This window comes from Haliotis cracherodii, unplaced genomic scaffold (genome assembly GCF_022045235.1).
Source record: "Haliotis cracherodii isolate W230 unplaced genomic scaffold, xgHalCrac1.p SCAF_3, whole genome shotgun sequence".
Classification (NCBI taxonomy): domain Eukaryota; kingdom Metazoa; phylum Mollusca; class Gastropoda; order Lepetellida; family Haliotidae; genus Haliotis; species Haliotis cracherodii.
In genome coordinates this window covers 51,891,955-51,909,467 of record NW_027266286.1, presented here as the reverse complement: position 1 = coordinate 51,909,467, position 17,513 = coordinate 51,891,955, and the positions used below count along the sequence as shown (strand labels likewise).

Below are 17,513 nucleotides of genomic sequence, written 5' to 3'. Positions count from 1 at the left end.
TACCATTGCATTTAGTCTACCAGTCACGCAGATTAAGACCAAATATAGTATATAGTGGACAAATATGGAAAACTACTATGTTTATGTCATAATATAAATGAGTGGTTATTCATAAACTTATTGAAACTTGAAACTCCGATTTTCACCTTTCTGCACTTGTGGTATCATTCTGACGGGCGCGCTACCAAGATACCCATCTACCTTCAGTCACGAACACACTCCTAGACATTCTCAAAGCTACATGCAGATGCCAAATGCCTTCGCAATGTGTAATACTTTTGACAAACGAATATTATATCCAAGTGAGACAAGATGTCTGGTAGTAAGATGCTGGAATAGTTTAGTAGACTTTCTCCATTACAAGTCCGAAGAGAATGTTCATGCCTCAAGTATAAGCGCTTAGTGTTACAGTGGTTTATTGGGAATGTCAGGAAATACTGGAACACGTGGGTTCTTAACGTTATTATTTTGTCGTCCAAGTGGTCGTGTGAGGTCCTCTGACCCCGTGCTCCATCTGGTGAAAGAAAGCGTACGGTTGTTCAAGCAACTGCGTTTTCAATTTCAAATAGTTGACAACAGATTGGGGGCGATAAATAAACTATTCAATTCGGGGAAAAAATTAAATGAAAACACAACTGTGCTACAAAGCTATTTTCGGTGACTGTTTCATACTTTAAACTCAAACGCCGTAAATGTCGTACATGTGGTTCTCATTTTACAGTTTTCCGAAAGTAAGCGGAACATGTTTTAGAAAGAATGATGTATACTTCCGTTGCCATAACGTTAAGGTACCGCGAGGCGACATATTAAAACTCATAGAGGCTACAAGCTGTCAACATTTGCCGGACAATGTCAGATTGACATATTACATTGGTCGATATCTTAGCTGACTTATTTTGTCACTGAGTAATATTAATCAGCTAGGAGAGAAATGAACATTTAAGATCTAAAATATTTCATTTTATATTGATGTCATATCTTATTCACAACGCTAATAGCACTGATAATTCCGATGCGTTCTCAATCTAACGCTGTCTTCCAGACGCACATATGTCTGTCAGATACACACACGCGCACGCACACGCACACGCACACGCACACACACACCCTCACCCTCACAAACACCCACACCAACACCCACACCTCGTCCAACACCTACACCCTCACCCAAACCCACAACGACACTCTCACCCACACCCACACCCACACCCACACCCACCCATACCCACCCACACCTACACCCGACCACACCCACACCGTTACTCACACCCCGACCACGACCCCGCCCCAGCCACGCCCACTCCATATTATCCTACGGAAGGTTATTTGAGTGGATATATCATTTCTTCGCCTGGGTTCGTTTCCCCACATTTAAAGAGTGAAGATAATTCTTGGTATCCCACGGCAGAAGCCTATGATTGTAGGTTCGAACCCCGGTTCGCCCCGATTATGTTTCAGCATCATACCCGTGCTCGTGAGTTTCACCGAAATGATAAACGTCTGAGACCTCCCACATTAGGCTGACACGCCGTGATAGAACTGGAATACTGTTAAAAGCGGCGTTAAACACACCTCACTCACTCACTCACTCTTGGTATCCCAAGCCCAGCGTAATACCATAAACACTCATCTCAAAACTCAAGTCTCACTATACTTGAGACACGTCTCGTATGATTCCTCTTTATTCACCCTCCCCGCTACGTGGTATGGCTTTAAGGTGACTACTCAGTCCCGTGGTTCATGTATTATCACTAAAAACTTGCTGTTTCTTCCTCTTTCTGCAAGATGGTGTGCTGTAACGTAGTCATGCTTGGAATGTTATATTGCGTGAAGCGGTGTAAAATCGTTCAGAATCTCCCGCCAACCGGTCGTCCTGGACGCAAGCCGGGTTCACACTCTTGTGCATTGGAAGCTGTGATTAAAACGACGACACTGTGTACCATTCTCACAATTAAACACCCCCTATATATAAATATATAATATAAAAACACTTTCAAAAATCAGTTTACATAGATAGATAGGGTGTCTAATAGTGCAAACGGGCCTACAGTTTCATCGTTTTGATCGGAGTTTCCGATTCATAATGTTTGTGCGTACTATCAAAGCTTTAAGTCAGTGTTTAGATTCGTACTGTCTTTGTTTGACGTCAGCGTATCATTTCGTTCTGTCCCCGCTTGGTGTCATGTGAAGTGTTGATGCTGTATCAGGCTTATCCGCAAGGCCGTAGTTAACTTTTTTTGACAGGGGGGCAAATATTTGTACAAGTATTACTTGTCCCAAACTTGATTCAAATAAAACTGTTTTCTATAAAAAAATCTAGGGAGGGCAACTGTTATCCGTCATACAAAACAACTCAAATAACATCAATGGGTACGTTGGTCATCTATCGTCTCGTAGTCACATGCCATCACCCCAGTAGAGTTTGTACTAGTTTATGTTCTCCTAGCGATTCGTTCCCCGTATGGATTCGTACACCGGGTAGGCCCCAAATACCCTTACATGTGATAGGTCGATCTCATTACGGCTTGGGTGGTTTACATGGTGTGGCCTGACTGATTGTGTGTCATCAATCCACGATTATCTGTATTCATCCTGTCACGGTATGTCTGGCCCTAAGGGGGCGGTCGGGTAGCCTAGTGGTTAAAGCGTTCGCTCGTCACACAGAAGACCCGGGTTCGATTCCCGACATGGGTACAATGTGTGAAGCCCATTTGTGGTGTCCCCCGTCGTGATATTGCTGGAATATTGCTAAAAGCGGCTCCCTAAGACGTTTACAAATAGCCCGACATCATTTCATTTTCAGCACGATTTTATGCTCTTGGTGGGACTGTCAATCTAAGGGAGACAACTCACGTTTTACGTATTTAAGAGCTGTGCACATGTTTCAGTGCGTGCCGAGCTGATTGCTGATAAAGCAAAGGCTCATGATTCTGTACAGTTTTATTTGAAGTGATGGGCGGTGGTGTCGCCCCGGTAGTTAAAGAGCATCTCTTGTATCCGCCCTCGCCGCCGGGATAGATCTACAATACTGCTAAAAGCGGCGAAATGGTTGTTTTTTGTAAAGAAAAGATTACTTCGTGTGCTTGTTTGATAGCCTTGAAACATAAACCTAGAAAATGGATGAGCTTTGAACCATGTTTTGGAGTAGGGCTGAGAGCAAGTCAACTGTGAAAAGTATTTCATTCACATCACTGTCAGAGTCAGATTAATGTGGGAGGAAAGTGAGAGAAACGTTTACTACTTTATAGTCTAAATAAGGATAATATTTTGGATGAACAACTTCTTTATTAAATTAAGATGGACGTTTTGGTGTAGGTTCTAACACCGTTATCAAGCAAGTTTAATAAACAAGTAAATTTGCTTGATAACGTTGTTAGAACCACACCGAAACTTAGTACTCTTAATGCCCATCAAAGAAGTTACTTTATAGTCAAAGACCTAAGAGCCGAGGCTTTTAGTAACGTAGCACACCAAGCGTTCGGAAGGCTGGACTTTTAATTCATTAGTTTGATGTCTCGGACCGGTTCTCAGACCTGTTGTACAGCATAATGGTGGCAGAAGTAACTGTTCTTTTCAATAGGTCAATGTTTGTGACAGGGGTCTGTGTTCATTTTCGTTAAAAAAATCAAATATGCATATTGTGTATAAAGAAAGTAACATTGTACCTGAGTCCACAAAATTTTATTTTGTATCTTATTGATACTATTATAGTTGTTAGGACCACCTATGACCATTTGGCAAGTTTAGAAATTAGATGGCTTCCAGCTTGTGCTAACTTTCTATACTCTAACTTTGAAAGTAATCAGCACACAATTACGACTCAAAAACTGCAAACTCCTTTTTACACCTGAACATTCTTTTATCAATCAAACATGTACGACAGAGTATTTGCAATGCCGTAACAGTACTATTCATTTCTGCAGGTTGAGCTTCAATCAAGAAAAATCAAGTTCATCACAAACGTGTAATCTAGTCATTTTTTTCCAAATCTACCTGCCATGCAAACTTGTTTCTTCTGCACTGACACAGGTCACTCCTCTTGATTGCCGACTTTTGACACTTGTATGATGTGAGTTGAGTACATTCAGATGGAACTGGTTCTTTTGACAAAGATTGTAAGATTGATGTGGGAGGAAAACCTGAAATGATGCAGATCCCAAACCTTTACCACGTGGTGAAGCCCATCAGTAAGGGTGAGGTGGTGACAAATGTAGACTGACGGGAGGTTCTGAAGCGCTTGAGTTAGCGGTCTAAAACTAGTGCTTAGTCATTCCTAGTCATTTCTCTGTCACGTTTGACCGAGAGCTACCTGCATACTGTCATATGGAGGCTGATTTAGGTCATGAAATCAAATATTTTACAGGACCTCACTGATGGCTCTTCATGTTCCCTAAGATGTGCGACGACATACTGATAACATTGGGTAATATCAGCATGACTTTAGCAGGTCCAGGAAACGTTGGTGCTATTAGTTCATTAGATCCTACAACGGTAGAGCACAGCAGTGGACCTAGGCTGTTCTAATAGTTCTTTTTTTAGGTTGCGTTTTGTGCCTTTGTGGATCCACAGCTCAGAACAATAACATAGATAATTGTATCTGGTATATTTGGAAACATATCTCTGGAAACTTGCAGGCTATTCATGTATGATATCCAGGGCCAGGTATGCAGGCAATTTCACATGTGTGTTTCTTTTCCTATTTTGAATTGTTAAAAAAACTGTTTTTTAGATGAACAATTGTCTTGCCTTTGCATGTGTTTGTGACGGGTGCTACGCTCTCCTTTTCGGGAAAAATAATATTATCACTATTTTATAGTCATTCATAAACACATGCTTATGATAGAGCTGGAATCGTACACTATGTCAAGTAACTTTGCATCCATCTACAACAACAAAGCTTGCGCCATCAGACAATGCATTCGGACCTGTTTTGCGCCAACTTTCATTCCGACATGCAACTAGAGTAGATTTGTTCACTCGATTGCTGATGTACCTTATAGGTAGAGGTTCTCTCAAGCAACGATTACCTTGACGTAGAGGTTCTCTCAAGCAACCATTGCCTTGACGTAGAGGTTCTCTCAAGCAACCATTACCTTGACGTACATGTTCTCTCAAGCAACCATTACCTTGACGTACATGTTCTCTCAAGCAACCATTGCCTTGACGTAGAGGTTCTCTCAAGCAACCATTGCCTTGACGCAGAGGTTCTCTCAAGCAACCATTGCCTTGACGTAGGGGTTCTCTCAAGCAACCATTGCCTTGACGCAGAGGTTCTCTCAAGCAACCATTACCTTGACGTACAGGTTCTCTCAAGCAACCATTGCCTTGACGCAGAGATTCTCTCAAGCAACCATTGCCTTGACGCAGAGGTTCTCTCAAGCAACCATTGCCTTGACGCAGAGGTTCTCTCAAGCAACCACTTCAGCGCAGATGTGTTTTCCTGCCTTGCTGGATCCTTGTCTGTCAAACAGACAGGCAAATCTCCCCCAGTATGTAGCAGTTGTACCATTTGCAGAATGACCATTCCATCCAGTGTTTAAGCTGTCCTATCAATGTCAACATTCCACAGTGAGCCAAGATTCTTTCAAAGAGTTCATCTGAATGGAAACAGTGGGGGAATTCATAGGTCAGCCCTTTCAGATCCACATTTCTAGAATTAGACATTGTTTTGATTAATCTTCTGAAAATAAGGGTCACCGTGAACAGTCATTAGGTTTTTGCATTTTGGTTTTACAAGCTTCTCCTGTGTCCGAGTGCCAGATTATTTAAAATCAGGCGTGTTTAGGGCAACCAAAATCAGCACATGAATGTGTCCATTCGTTCATGGATACATTCCCCGATTTGTTCCGTTTGTTAGATTATTCACAGACAACAACAGTTGAGCTATATCTCGGTAGCCTCTAGACAGCAGAGCCTGGAAGAGATAAACCAGTGTCTGATATCTCCAATATCTAGTTGGGATACAATGACAACAGATCAAATTTGTTTACTTCTTATCTTATAGATAGCTAAGTCCTACTCAAACATGGGCTCACATTAGTGCTTGAGCATGCAGGACGTTGTGTGTCATATTAACTGGTACTACTCCAGCTTAAATGTTCACCAAAGATTTCATGTACTGTGATCAATATTTAGAAAGGTGAATGGGATTGCCATTGGTCCATTTGTGACAACTGACAGGGGACTCTTCTCCTTCTCCACTAAGGTACTTGAGGCACTTGTAATGGAAGCCCTCTTGTAGTTGTAGGACACCTTTCAAAGTCCATGGCATTGGGTGATTTCATTGATGCCTCCCTTCCTTTCTTTCTCTCACGTGTATGTGTTGGACTCAATAAGGAGATCATGTAAGTATGCGTCCATAAAGTGATTTCCTGACACCACTCAGTATCCCACCCCATTCTGAACAGCATGTCTTTTGTCCTTTTTATCCTTGCCTTGTTTCATGATTGTCAGAACCCGTTACATGAGAGTGTATTCTGTACTAAATTGCCAGTTGCCAGATGTCATGGTACAGTAGCAAACTTATGGTTGGTTGGTCGGTTTGTTGTTTAACGCCGCACTCAGCAATATTCCAGCTATATGACGGCGGTCTTTAAATAATCGGGTCTGGACCAGACAATCCAGTGCTTGATATCATGAGCATCGATCCACGTAAATTGGGATCGATGACATGCATCAACCAAGTCAGCAAGCCTGACCACCCGATACCGTTAGTCGCCTTTTACGAAAAGCATAGTCGCCTTTCACGGCAAGCATGGGTTGCTAAAGGCCTATTCTACCCCGGATCTTCACGGGTCAGCAAACTTATGGTAGCAGAGAGTAAGCCTGATATGCCACATCAGTGAAGGGCACTCCACACTGGATTCAACATTTGGTTCAGATCAAGCTGAATTACTTAGACACATTCGAGATGCGCCCGTGCTGTCACATTCAGACTATTGATTTCCGCATTTTTCTTTAAGCATATTATGTTTTGTCTCTTGTCAGAGATCCTACACACCAAAATATGATGAACACATAATATGTTGTTTTCAGATGGAGCGAGTTGCATGTGTGATCATGGTGATATACACTCTGCCAAAAAAGAAACGCAAAAATTGGAAAATCGTGTTGCCGACATCCATACAAAATGAATGCCAAAAATGAATTAGTCATTTCTGCATGGATTAGGATTGATTTGTGTGGAAAGAATGAGATACTGCAGAGATTTGGTGAAAAGATGGAGAAATCGCAACAACAAAAATCACAACCACGTGAAATCCTGGCGCAGAATCACACCAACATGAAATGCACGTGCAACATCACTTGTTGGGCTATAAATAACGTTGGGTTCTTATGCCATCACAATCTTACAGCAACTGAACAGCGAAAACATGCCACGACTGACAGACGCCCAACACAAAAACAGGAAAATCATCAACAGTTGTAGCCAGGTTTTTCCACGTAGCACCAAGTACCATCAAAAGATTACGGAACCGTTATCATACACAAGGGACGACACGTGACCTTCCCAGATCCAGTAGGCCACGTATCACTACTAGAGCATAGGACAGATTCATACGATGACCAACTACGGCAATACCAGGACTGCTTAGAATACATGTACTGCTCAGACAGTGAGGAACTGTTTTCGCGCTGCAGGTATTCTAACTCGACGGCTAGTTCGATGTGTAGTTTGGACGAACCTGCATCGTCTTCATGTATCCTAGCTTAGATCTGAACACACATTACGTTTATGTCCATTATACCATAAATTAAGCCGGTGAAGTGAAATGGGGTTTAACGTCGCGTCCAAGATTATTGCAGTTATATAGCGACGTGCATGCATGTGTTTCGCTGCTTGTACTAGTCCGGACTGATGCCGATTTATAGTGTTAGCACACTGAGATACCATGCGCAGTTTAACATGAATACCCCACTCAGACACAGTATACTGACTCCGAGCCGACCAGTCCTTGTTTTAGCCCCTTTATGCCGAGCGCCAGACAGGGTAACAACAAGTACCATCTTTTAACGTCTTTTGGTATGAGGCGGCCGTGGATCGAACCCCGGACCTTCCTCTCTCCGGGCGGCCGCTCTACTACTAGACCACGGAGGCGGTTTCCACAAATTAAACGCAAACGCTTTGAAGATAGCGGAGATATTGAGAGAAGCTACGTTGTTTTGAATGGGTTGTCAATTTAAAGTAAGGAAACAGATAATAGCCTTAAAACATGTTATGGCGTTATGATAATAATTATTATTATTATGTACAGATTTAAATTTAAAAATGCAGCAAAGAGGGTTTGGATGACCCTGGCACAGTTAGTCGGGTTAGGCTCATCATCAGCTCAGGACCCTAGCCCCCTCTACACGCAGCCCAGACAGCGAATGGGACTTCTCCCTCTCAGAACTTTTAGTAGAATGTGAAGACTCCCCAACACTGCAACCTTCTGCATTACCCAGATTGTCAGAAGGGCTGTATTCCTGGCAGCAAACTAGAGTACTCTCCCATTGTCAGTCAATAGATTGGGAGGTACAAAACCTCAGGCACCGAGAACAATTGGGACAACTTGGTACTTCCGATTGAAATGTGACAGTTCGAAAGCGAGGTCCGCATATTTGCCATGTTCTTCCTGAATCTTCCCAATCACACAAGAGTCAAAAGGGACAGCAATTTCAATGATATAAATTATTTTACTGGATTTATCAAAAAGGACAAGATCAGGTTTGTTGGCCTGGATAGGTATGAAGCTGTATACGGGCCTATTCCAAAGATATTTTGTATATATCATTTTCCATGACACCCTCGACACATTCTAGGCCGTACCATAGATGCATCTCTGTGTCAAAACCACAAGCATGGCGAAGACGGTAATAACATCATCGAGCCACTCCATCATGTCGCTTTAGATACTGTGTTCATGCCAAGGCTGGGTATGTTGGACAGTCTCATTAAATTCATTGCATAATCTACATTCCATATTAACATTTTGATACAAAATCACACATTGACACACATAAATACTGTTCCAATATGGATTCCTCCCAGTGCTGACCTACATGATTGAGGTGAGCCAGTAGTTTGTGTACATTCTACATTTACACAACATGAAGGAACATATTCATGGGAAATTGCATTTAGGAATAAGACGGCAAGTAGGGTATTTGTTTATCATATGAATGTAATTGCCCCGAACATATCATGACACGAAGCCGAGACTTCATTTATTTCACATTAATATCCCACGCAAGTAATAACTTAACGTTTATAAATTCCCTGCATTGAATCGATACCAACATTATCCCAATGCATCACAAAACTAACAACACAAAAGTGTCCACAGCTGGATAGAATTGGAGTCCGATAAGTTGGATACCTTTTGGGTAAGGATGGTGAGAAACACAGACAGGGCGCTGATGACGAGGAGGAGGGTGATGTTGATGGTCACAACGGAGACATGTCTGGACGTCTTGGGTAGTGTGTCACTCAGCAAGGTCAGGAACACCACAAAGGACAGCATGATGGTCATTATGAAACTGATTTGTTCTCCCTGATCCACGGGCAGAGCGAACACAAGAGGGATTAAAAGCGATATGAACAATACAGGAAGGAAGAGATTAAGAACATTGTAGGAAGGGCACCGCTGGAGCTTGATAAGAACGACCACATTTGGTGTATAAGGAGGGAAACTGTGCTCAAGATGTTTGGAAATCTCTGCAATATTCCACACACTGTTTAGACTAGTACTTGTCATCACGCCATCAGCATCAAGGAGGTTGAGACATACACTTTCATACATCATCCATTTTGTAATAACGATCTTGCAAGTTTGTGTATCGAATGGAAAATAGGTTGTGTCCAATGCACATTCAGTCTTATACAGATCGCCAGGGCTCCACATCATAGTTCCATTGCTGAACATGAATACTATCAGATCATCATACCCCATGGCCTTGTGTGTTTTAAGGTTATTACTGATCACAAGATCAGGAACCCAAATATCCTTCTGTTTGTAGCTCACATTAGTCATCAGACTCACGTCATGCTAGAGTAGGGTAGTTGTCGGCATTGTCTGTTTTCTTTCATCCAAATCTGCTAAAGATTGTAAATAGAAATTGACCGAAACATTAACGGTACCATTGCTTGATGGAGGTACGTTTACAACGTAGTCCTTCAGTGAATCAGTCACCAGTCGTCTCCTGATGGCCACAGCGTCATCTTCACTAACCACAGAAGTAAAGAAGGACCAGCCACATAGAATCAGCTTCATCAGCACATTCCGCACATTCATTGCTGGAGTTCCACGATATGTTTGCTCTCTTTTCATCACGGTGCTGGATGACGTAATGTGGCTAATACAACAGACTAATCGCTTTGTCGAATAAATATTGCGGTGTAAGACAGCATTCGTTTCGGTGCAGCAATTACCAGTGTCTTCAATCCAGCCACTTAATGTTCTGTTTATCTCAGTTACACGTATTGACAAATGTCTTAATGCACACTTCCGGCAAGAGAAAACTCAATCCATATTACAATACCAATATTCCATGAAGGGAATATAATGGCCCATCGATGCCATTGTTTAACTACAGATTAGGATTACAGCGGAAACAGGCTTGGTCTCACAAGAAACGTTGCGGCAATGTTTACAGCACTAGTCCGGACTGATGTCGATTTTATAGTGCCTACTGAGCGCCAGGTAGGGTAACAAGTACAATCGTTTAACGTATTTTGGAATGAAGCGGGCGGACGTTCTACCACAAGACCAAGGAGGCGGTCCTTAATATGTCAGTCAGTCAGTCATATGCTAATATATGGTGAATGTTCTGATATATTAAGCCATTTGAAAACAATAATTATTCTTAAATCTGTTGGGACAAAAAATAAATTGCTTGGCACAAAAATTACATTGTGGCAAGGTATTTTTCTTAAACAAAATTCAGGCTCATAGTTTAAAAAACCACATATCTGGTTTTGGAGCTGTATCTGAAAAGATATCAGATTTAGATTTAGATACAGTTCTTTTCAGAATTCGAGGCTGCCTGACCCATAGTACATCACATACATGTATATCTAAAATGTATAGGTGTAACCTAATATCTCCTTTGATAGAAAGAACGTTGAACAAAAAAATGACAATGTAAGCATTTTTCGTGAATTCGAAGATGTACATATTTCTGCTGCATTCAATATAAAATTAGAGTAGTTACATGTATAGTCTTTCAAGTACAAACTACGTTCTACTTCATGACATGGGCAATAGAAAAAATACATGACTTCTATTTTCTATTTACAAAACAGGTTTTACACAGGCTTCAGGATCATATAATTCACATTTACCTTTAAATTTTAACAAAGCTTTTTAAATAACATAGATCTAGAGCTAATGAATGGTAAATACATTTCACATTCACATATAGATTTACATAGAGAAATAATTGCACATTATACAGTAAATATAAATGGGGTAACAATATAGACGTAATACATTTGACAATTTCAGCTTTTATCCCATCATCTCCTGGGGCTTTTTAAAATTAAGAATGTCAATTGCTGTTAATATGTCTTCCTCAGAAAGGGAACTTCATATGTTTCACAAAATTCACTGAGAATAAGTCTTTAATGTAGAATATTCCCAAGCAGACGGCTCATTGTTGTTAGATACTGTTGTTTTGTTTAGTTCTGTTTAATCAATGTCAAACAACCTATACAATCCCGCGATTCTGACGCTTAAGTTATCTTCTTGCCGATGTTTCTTCTATTATTGGCTTGCTTTGATCTGCATGGATCTTTAAACTTACTTCTAGCTACCATAAAATATTGAAAGTTCTGTCGTGATAATAATTTTCTAAACACATTTAAAAGTCTGTACATTTCACGTTTAGCGTCTTCACCTTTCAATATCCAATGCCATCACAAGGGATATCTATATCAATCATCATCTCTTAGGGACCTTTATGATAGTATTTGTACTGTTATCATACTGCCTTATGCCATTAGCGGCTGTGATTGTGTATAACATATTAGAGTAATCTCCCTTGGCGACCTAGCCGTGAAGCTCCTTCCCAGCGCGTGACACCTTCGTTACACTCTCGAGCTCCGGGAACGTACTATCGCTGTGAGGAGCTTGCCTAGCCGTCGGGAACCCCTGTTTTACCGGATGTACCACCCGTGTATGTATTGCAATAAATACAAGACGGAATACAGAATGCCGTTCTCCATTATTTATTCGTCGGAAGCAGCAACAGCCTAGGGCTAGTTCAAGTGCTACAATTCGATCTTAAAGCGTAACAATATCACAGTGTTAGTTCTCAAATAATATTGTGTTTTTTTAAAGAAACACTGTGGTATTTTATAAATTGGTAGTGCTAATTTGTAACTTAGATTGTTAGTTGATGTAGAGCGGGTGGGGCAATACTCGGACAGTGGCAGTACCCGGAAACCCAGCAAATTAACACGTGTACACAATAAACAAAAGTACTGATGCGCATAATTTTCACGCAGGCTTCTTCCTCTTCCTCCCTGACGTCAGAAAAGATTCGTCTGCTACTGGTAACACTCACGATAAAAGCTCGTGTACATGTTTTCCCACGTGACCATGTCGCCCACGCATTTTGTTGCGTTTTGGCAATGCATTGTAGTTTCTGATCATAAGGTTATAGCTTCGGCACGACTAGTTTCTGGTCTGCTTTTTCTGTTTTTGGCGACTTCTTGTGAATCGACCATGCCAACATGGAAACGTTTGGCGCGAAAATTCTAAAAATAACCTAATTAAGCTGTGTCCGACTACTACCTCGGAGAAATTACGTGGGAAGGCAGTACTCGGACATTCGACAAATAAAATTTGGAAATACATATCAGAATTTTTTTAAATAAAAATAATTGAAAAAAAGTTATTAAGAAAATGCAAAATGAAAAAATAGTTTTTTTTCGATCGCCAGTGACATACTTTAAGAGGGTTCTGATTGGGGATGGGGTGGTGTGGTGCACGTGACTTTGTCTTTGGGGGTGTTATTCAGGGGGTTAATACGTACAGTATGTCAGTTGCATGCTTTTAGTGTAAACATTCTGTAACTGTCAATCTCATAAAAAGACGTTATCTCAGTGTCGTTTATCAGTCATATTTTACTTTTGCGATGAAACTGAACGTTTTTTACGTGTCACCCATCAGGACCCTCATTCATTCTAATCTGATAACAGAAGTTATTACGTATCAGTAACATTCCCGTTATTCTTCAGTATATGGATATGATAGTTCCATTGACTAGTTCTAATTATATTGTAGGACCGTCTGTGTAGATTTGCTAAAATGAGCGTTCGAGGAGGAAAGCCTGCCTATTCAATTGAAAACTTAAAGCGGGCTATGGATGCTGTTAACGCCAAGCAAATGTCTGCACGCAAAGCTGCCGTCGCTTTCGGTATACCAAAAAGTACTCTGCATGACAAACTCTCAAATAAAGTACCTCTTGTTTACCGCAAAGGTCCTTCACCCATCTTATCAAAAGACGAGGAAAGACATCTTTCAGATTGGGCTATACACATGTCGAGTATAGGGTACGGCCGGACAAGGGACGAACTGTTAGACACGGTCCAGAAAATAATCAAATTAGATGGTAGGGAGAATCCTTTTACTGATGACAGACCTGGTAGGGATTGGTTTAGGGCTTTCTTAAAACGAAACCCTACAATATCAGTAAGAACACCAACACAACTTTCAAAAGAACGTGCTATGGTATCACAACAAAAAATTGCTGATTGGTTTGATACCTTCACAACCTACATCGCTGACAAAACTGATTCAGACATCTTGCATGACCCATCAAGGCTGTATAATGCTGATGAGTCGGGTTTCCCCATGTGTCCAAAGAGTGGTAGGGTTCTGGCCGAACGAGGATCCCAGACAGTTTATAACTTCTCGGCCTCAGACAAGAGCCAGATAACAGTTCTTGCTTGTGCAAGTGCTTCAGGTGACTACACTCCCCCGATGATCGTCTTTCCCGGCAGCAGGTTCAAATACAACCCCCTAGATGGTTTTGAGGAGGCGGTTCTAGGGCGAACCGAAAATGGCTGGATGGACGCAGAACTATTTGTTTCTTGGCTTAAAACTTGTTTCATTCCCCATGTCGATAAACAGGCAATCAAGAAACCAATAATTCTGTTTCTGGACGGTCATTCAACGCACCTTACCCTTGAAGCGTGCACTGTTTGTGTGGAGAATAACATCGTCCTGTACTGTCTCCCATCACACGCATCACATGTGATACAGCCGTTGGACCTGAGCTTGTTCAGTCCACTCAAACATGCATGGCGCCAATCTGTCCGAGATTTTCAGATTTCAAACATCGGCGAATGTGTTAGGAAATGTACCTTTGCCAGTGTATTTAAAACTGCTTGGGTAAGGGCAGCTACAACAGAAAATGCGAAGAGGGGTTTCCTCGAATCAGGGCTGTTTCCGCTCAATCCTGGTAAGGTTACCGATAATCAGAAATTAAAACCCAGCACCATCTTTGAACCATGCAAACCAGTCCTTCAGTCAACCCCTGTAACCCCATCCACAGTCAGAACATTCACATTTGCACCCCCAGCAGACACCCCATCCCAACCTTCCGCTACACTAACATCACCAGAATATGCATCCTCACCAGCCGTACAAACAACTCTGCCATCACCCCATACAGACCCTCATGCACCAGTACAGTCACAAACTACACATAGCACAACACCCCAAACAGACACTTCACACCTCGCCTTACATTCTACACCAGCCACAGCCCACACATCTTCCAGTGACGCATTTGACAAATATTTAGTTCTCCCTAAAGTACGGAGCCGTACCCAAAAGTATAAACCTACAGTGTTACCCAAATCTGCCTCAGGAGAAGACATCAGGGAACTTCTCCTTGAAAAGAAGAGAAAGGCAGAGGAAGAGAAACAGATGAAAGAAAGCAGAAAGCGAATGAGAGAGGAAATAAAGCTTAAACGAGAAGAAGAGAAAGCAGCCCGGAAAGCCCTAAGGGAAAAAGAACGGGAAGAGAAGCGTGTGCAAAAGAGAAAGCAAGAAGACGAGAAAAAGGCATACAAACTCTTAAAACAAATAGAAAAGAAAAGCAAGGCAACACTAGACAGTGACGAAGATCTCTCTGAATCCGAGATTCCCTACATGGATGACGACGAATACGACGACGACATCGATTTTTCCGATGATTCCCTCCGGGATTTTTGTCACCTCTGTTTGGGTCGGGATTTGGCGGCAAATGATGACTGGGTGGGGTGTCTTAATTGTACCAAATGGTTCCACAAGAATTGCCTGGGATACCAGACATTAACACATCAACAACTCGCCGACCTTCCCTTCACGTGTGACACTTGTAGCTGAGAGGGAAAAAACCCGTTTCCCTGCAATGTGAATGTTATTGTTGGCACAGTTTGCTTTTTTGAAAGAAGTGAAATCAGTGTTCATTTCACATTAAAATGTACAAAAAATGAACATATTTTTCATATTTTAACAGAAAAATGGAATATCCCTTTGACGCCCTTTTCCACGAGATTCATGCATACTCTGGACCACCTGGGTGGGGTATAGACACCAATGCTGTCAGCTATCACCATAGCACGAAACCCATCGCAATATTTTCGTCAATAACTGGGTAATATTAAACATGAAACTATATTCATTTGATGTACTGGTTTATTTCTATGAGTATAAGTTTCGGGAAATATATGACAACTATGAAGTACCAGGTTAATGATAGACTTTGCACCTAATTAACAACGGAAGATTATTTAGCGAATGTTGCCACTTCTCATATTATATTTTCTTTCTTCATAGGTACCATGTGTATCATGTGAAGCCGTTACCATTTATGGCACTGAAGATGAATCAGGAACCAGACAACATCTATGACGTAAACGCTCTCAAAATTAGTATTCCCGATGAAGCTGACATACATTTTCGTAGTTTAGATCTGGAAGTCCGGCCCCCACCCAATAGACAGGTTTTACGGGACATAGCTGGCCGCGTCGTCGGCAGAGTTCCCTTACAGTTGTCAGGAGTACTCACTCCTTTGATGACGGAAGGTTGCGTTTTAAATGTGACACCGTTCTTTACTGGTAGAATTACTCACAGCGGGCCTGTTAGGGGTGGGGGCCCAAAACTAGACTGTTTTTATTTATTGCGTATCAAGCCACAACGTCGTACTTTATTCAAAATAATAGAAAGACTGAATGAAACAGGATTCGATGGTGACAGCGTTTGGGTTTAGTGAAACCTAATGTCAGTATAAAAACAACACATGTATCTGTGTACAGTGATGCCAAAATGAGAAGATAAGCCAATGAAGTTGTATTTATGTTGCTATTATTTTGATGTTCTCATTGACACAGTTAAAAAAAAACACAATTGTAATTATGTTATATTCGGTTAAGACATTTTTTAAAAATTCTTAAAGTGTCCGGGTACTGCCGCAAGGGTGTCCGACTTCAACCGCAGGCGTCCGATTACTACCGAAGTAGTCGTCGAGTAAATATCATAAGAATTTGCTGAAACAAGCGCACGAACACAACCACTACCGAGTATAATCACCACAGCAGTTACCTCCCTTCACATATACGATGAAAGAAAGTCAATAGGTACTTTGGTTCAACTTGCATGCCGTTAGGAACGTTAAGTGTCCGAGTACTGCCCCACCCGCTCTACCCTCGAGGGGAGTTGAAGTATCGTAACATTATTGTCCTCCCTCAGAGGGTATGTCAAAGTATGGGGTTATGCATGCCAGAATTATAAAAGTAGTATATTTGTCATTTTATAATTACATTTGTAGCGAAACTAGCCTACAATCGCTAGCAGCTGAAGAAATGCTGTAAATCATGCTGGGGGACGGTGCAGGTTGCAGAATCATTGTAAGGCCCCTCGGCCCCTGGTGTGGTGGCCTCACGTTGGTTGCTGGCGATCTACGGCCCATGTTAATATTATGTTGTTGAATAATACTTTTTTGTCTTTTTAATTTTCTCAGCTAGTTTTAAAATGGAAATTATGATATATCAGATAAGCTAGTTACTACACTGCCCATCGCTGACAGATGTTTATCCAATCGAAATATATTCATTATAAATAATAACTTCTCGTCATGATATGCATGAAATATTGACGATATGACGTTAAATTTTAACTCACATATTCACTAACTCAAAGTTCTGTGGTGGCAATTTTCTAGAAACATATATAAAAGTCTGTTTTGTTCACGTTTGGCTTCTTCACTTGCAATATCCCATCACAAGGGATAATTCTTTCAAATCATCATCTCTAAAGTATCTTTTAATAGTATTAGTTCTCATTTAATTATTTTTTTCAAGAAACTGATCTTATTGATAATTCTGCAGTTGTGTAGATTGTTAAATTTTATATTATTGGCAGTGTTTAATTTGTGACTTAGATGGTTGGTGGCTGTTTCCTCAAATGGGGGTTGAACTAGTGTAAAAGTATTGTCCCCCTGAGATGATATACAAATCCACATAATTCAAAGTATGTTTA

At 41.2% G+C, this 17,513-nt stretch overlaps 1 protein-coding gene across 1 annotated transcript; it reads left to right on the top strand.

Moving 5' to 3' along the window:
* Positions 1–13,712: 13,712 nt before the first annotated feature.
* LOC139475516 (uncharacterized) lies at positions 13,713–15,359 on the top strand. The gene has a single exon (XM_071258707.1). It carries the CDS (start codon positions 13,713–13,715, stop codon positions 15,357–15,359), a length of 1,647 nt encoding a protein of 548 aa, XP_071114808.1.
* Positions 15,360–17,513: the final 2,154 nt, after the last annotated feature.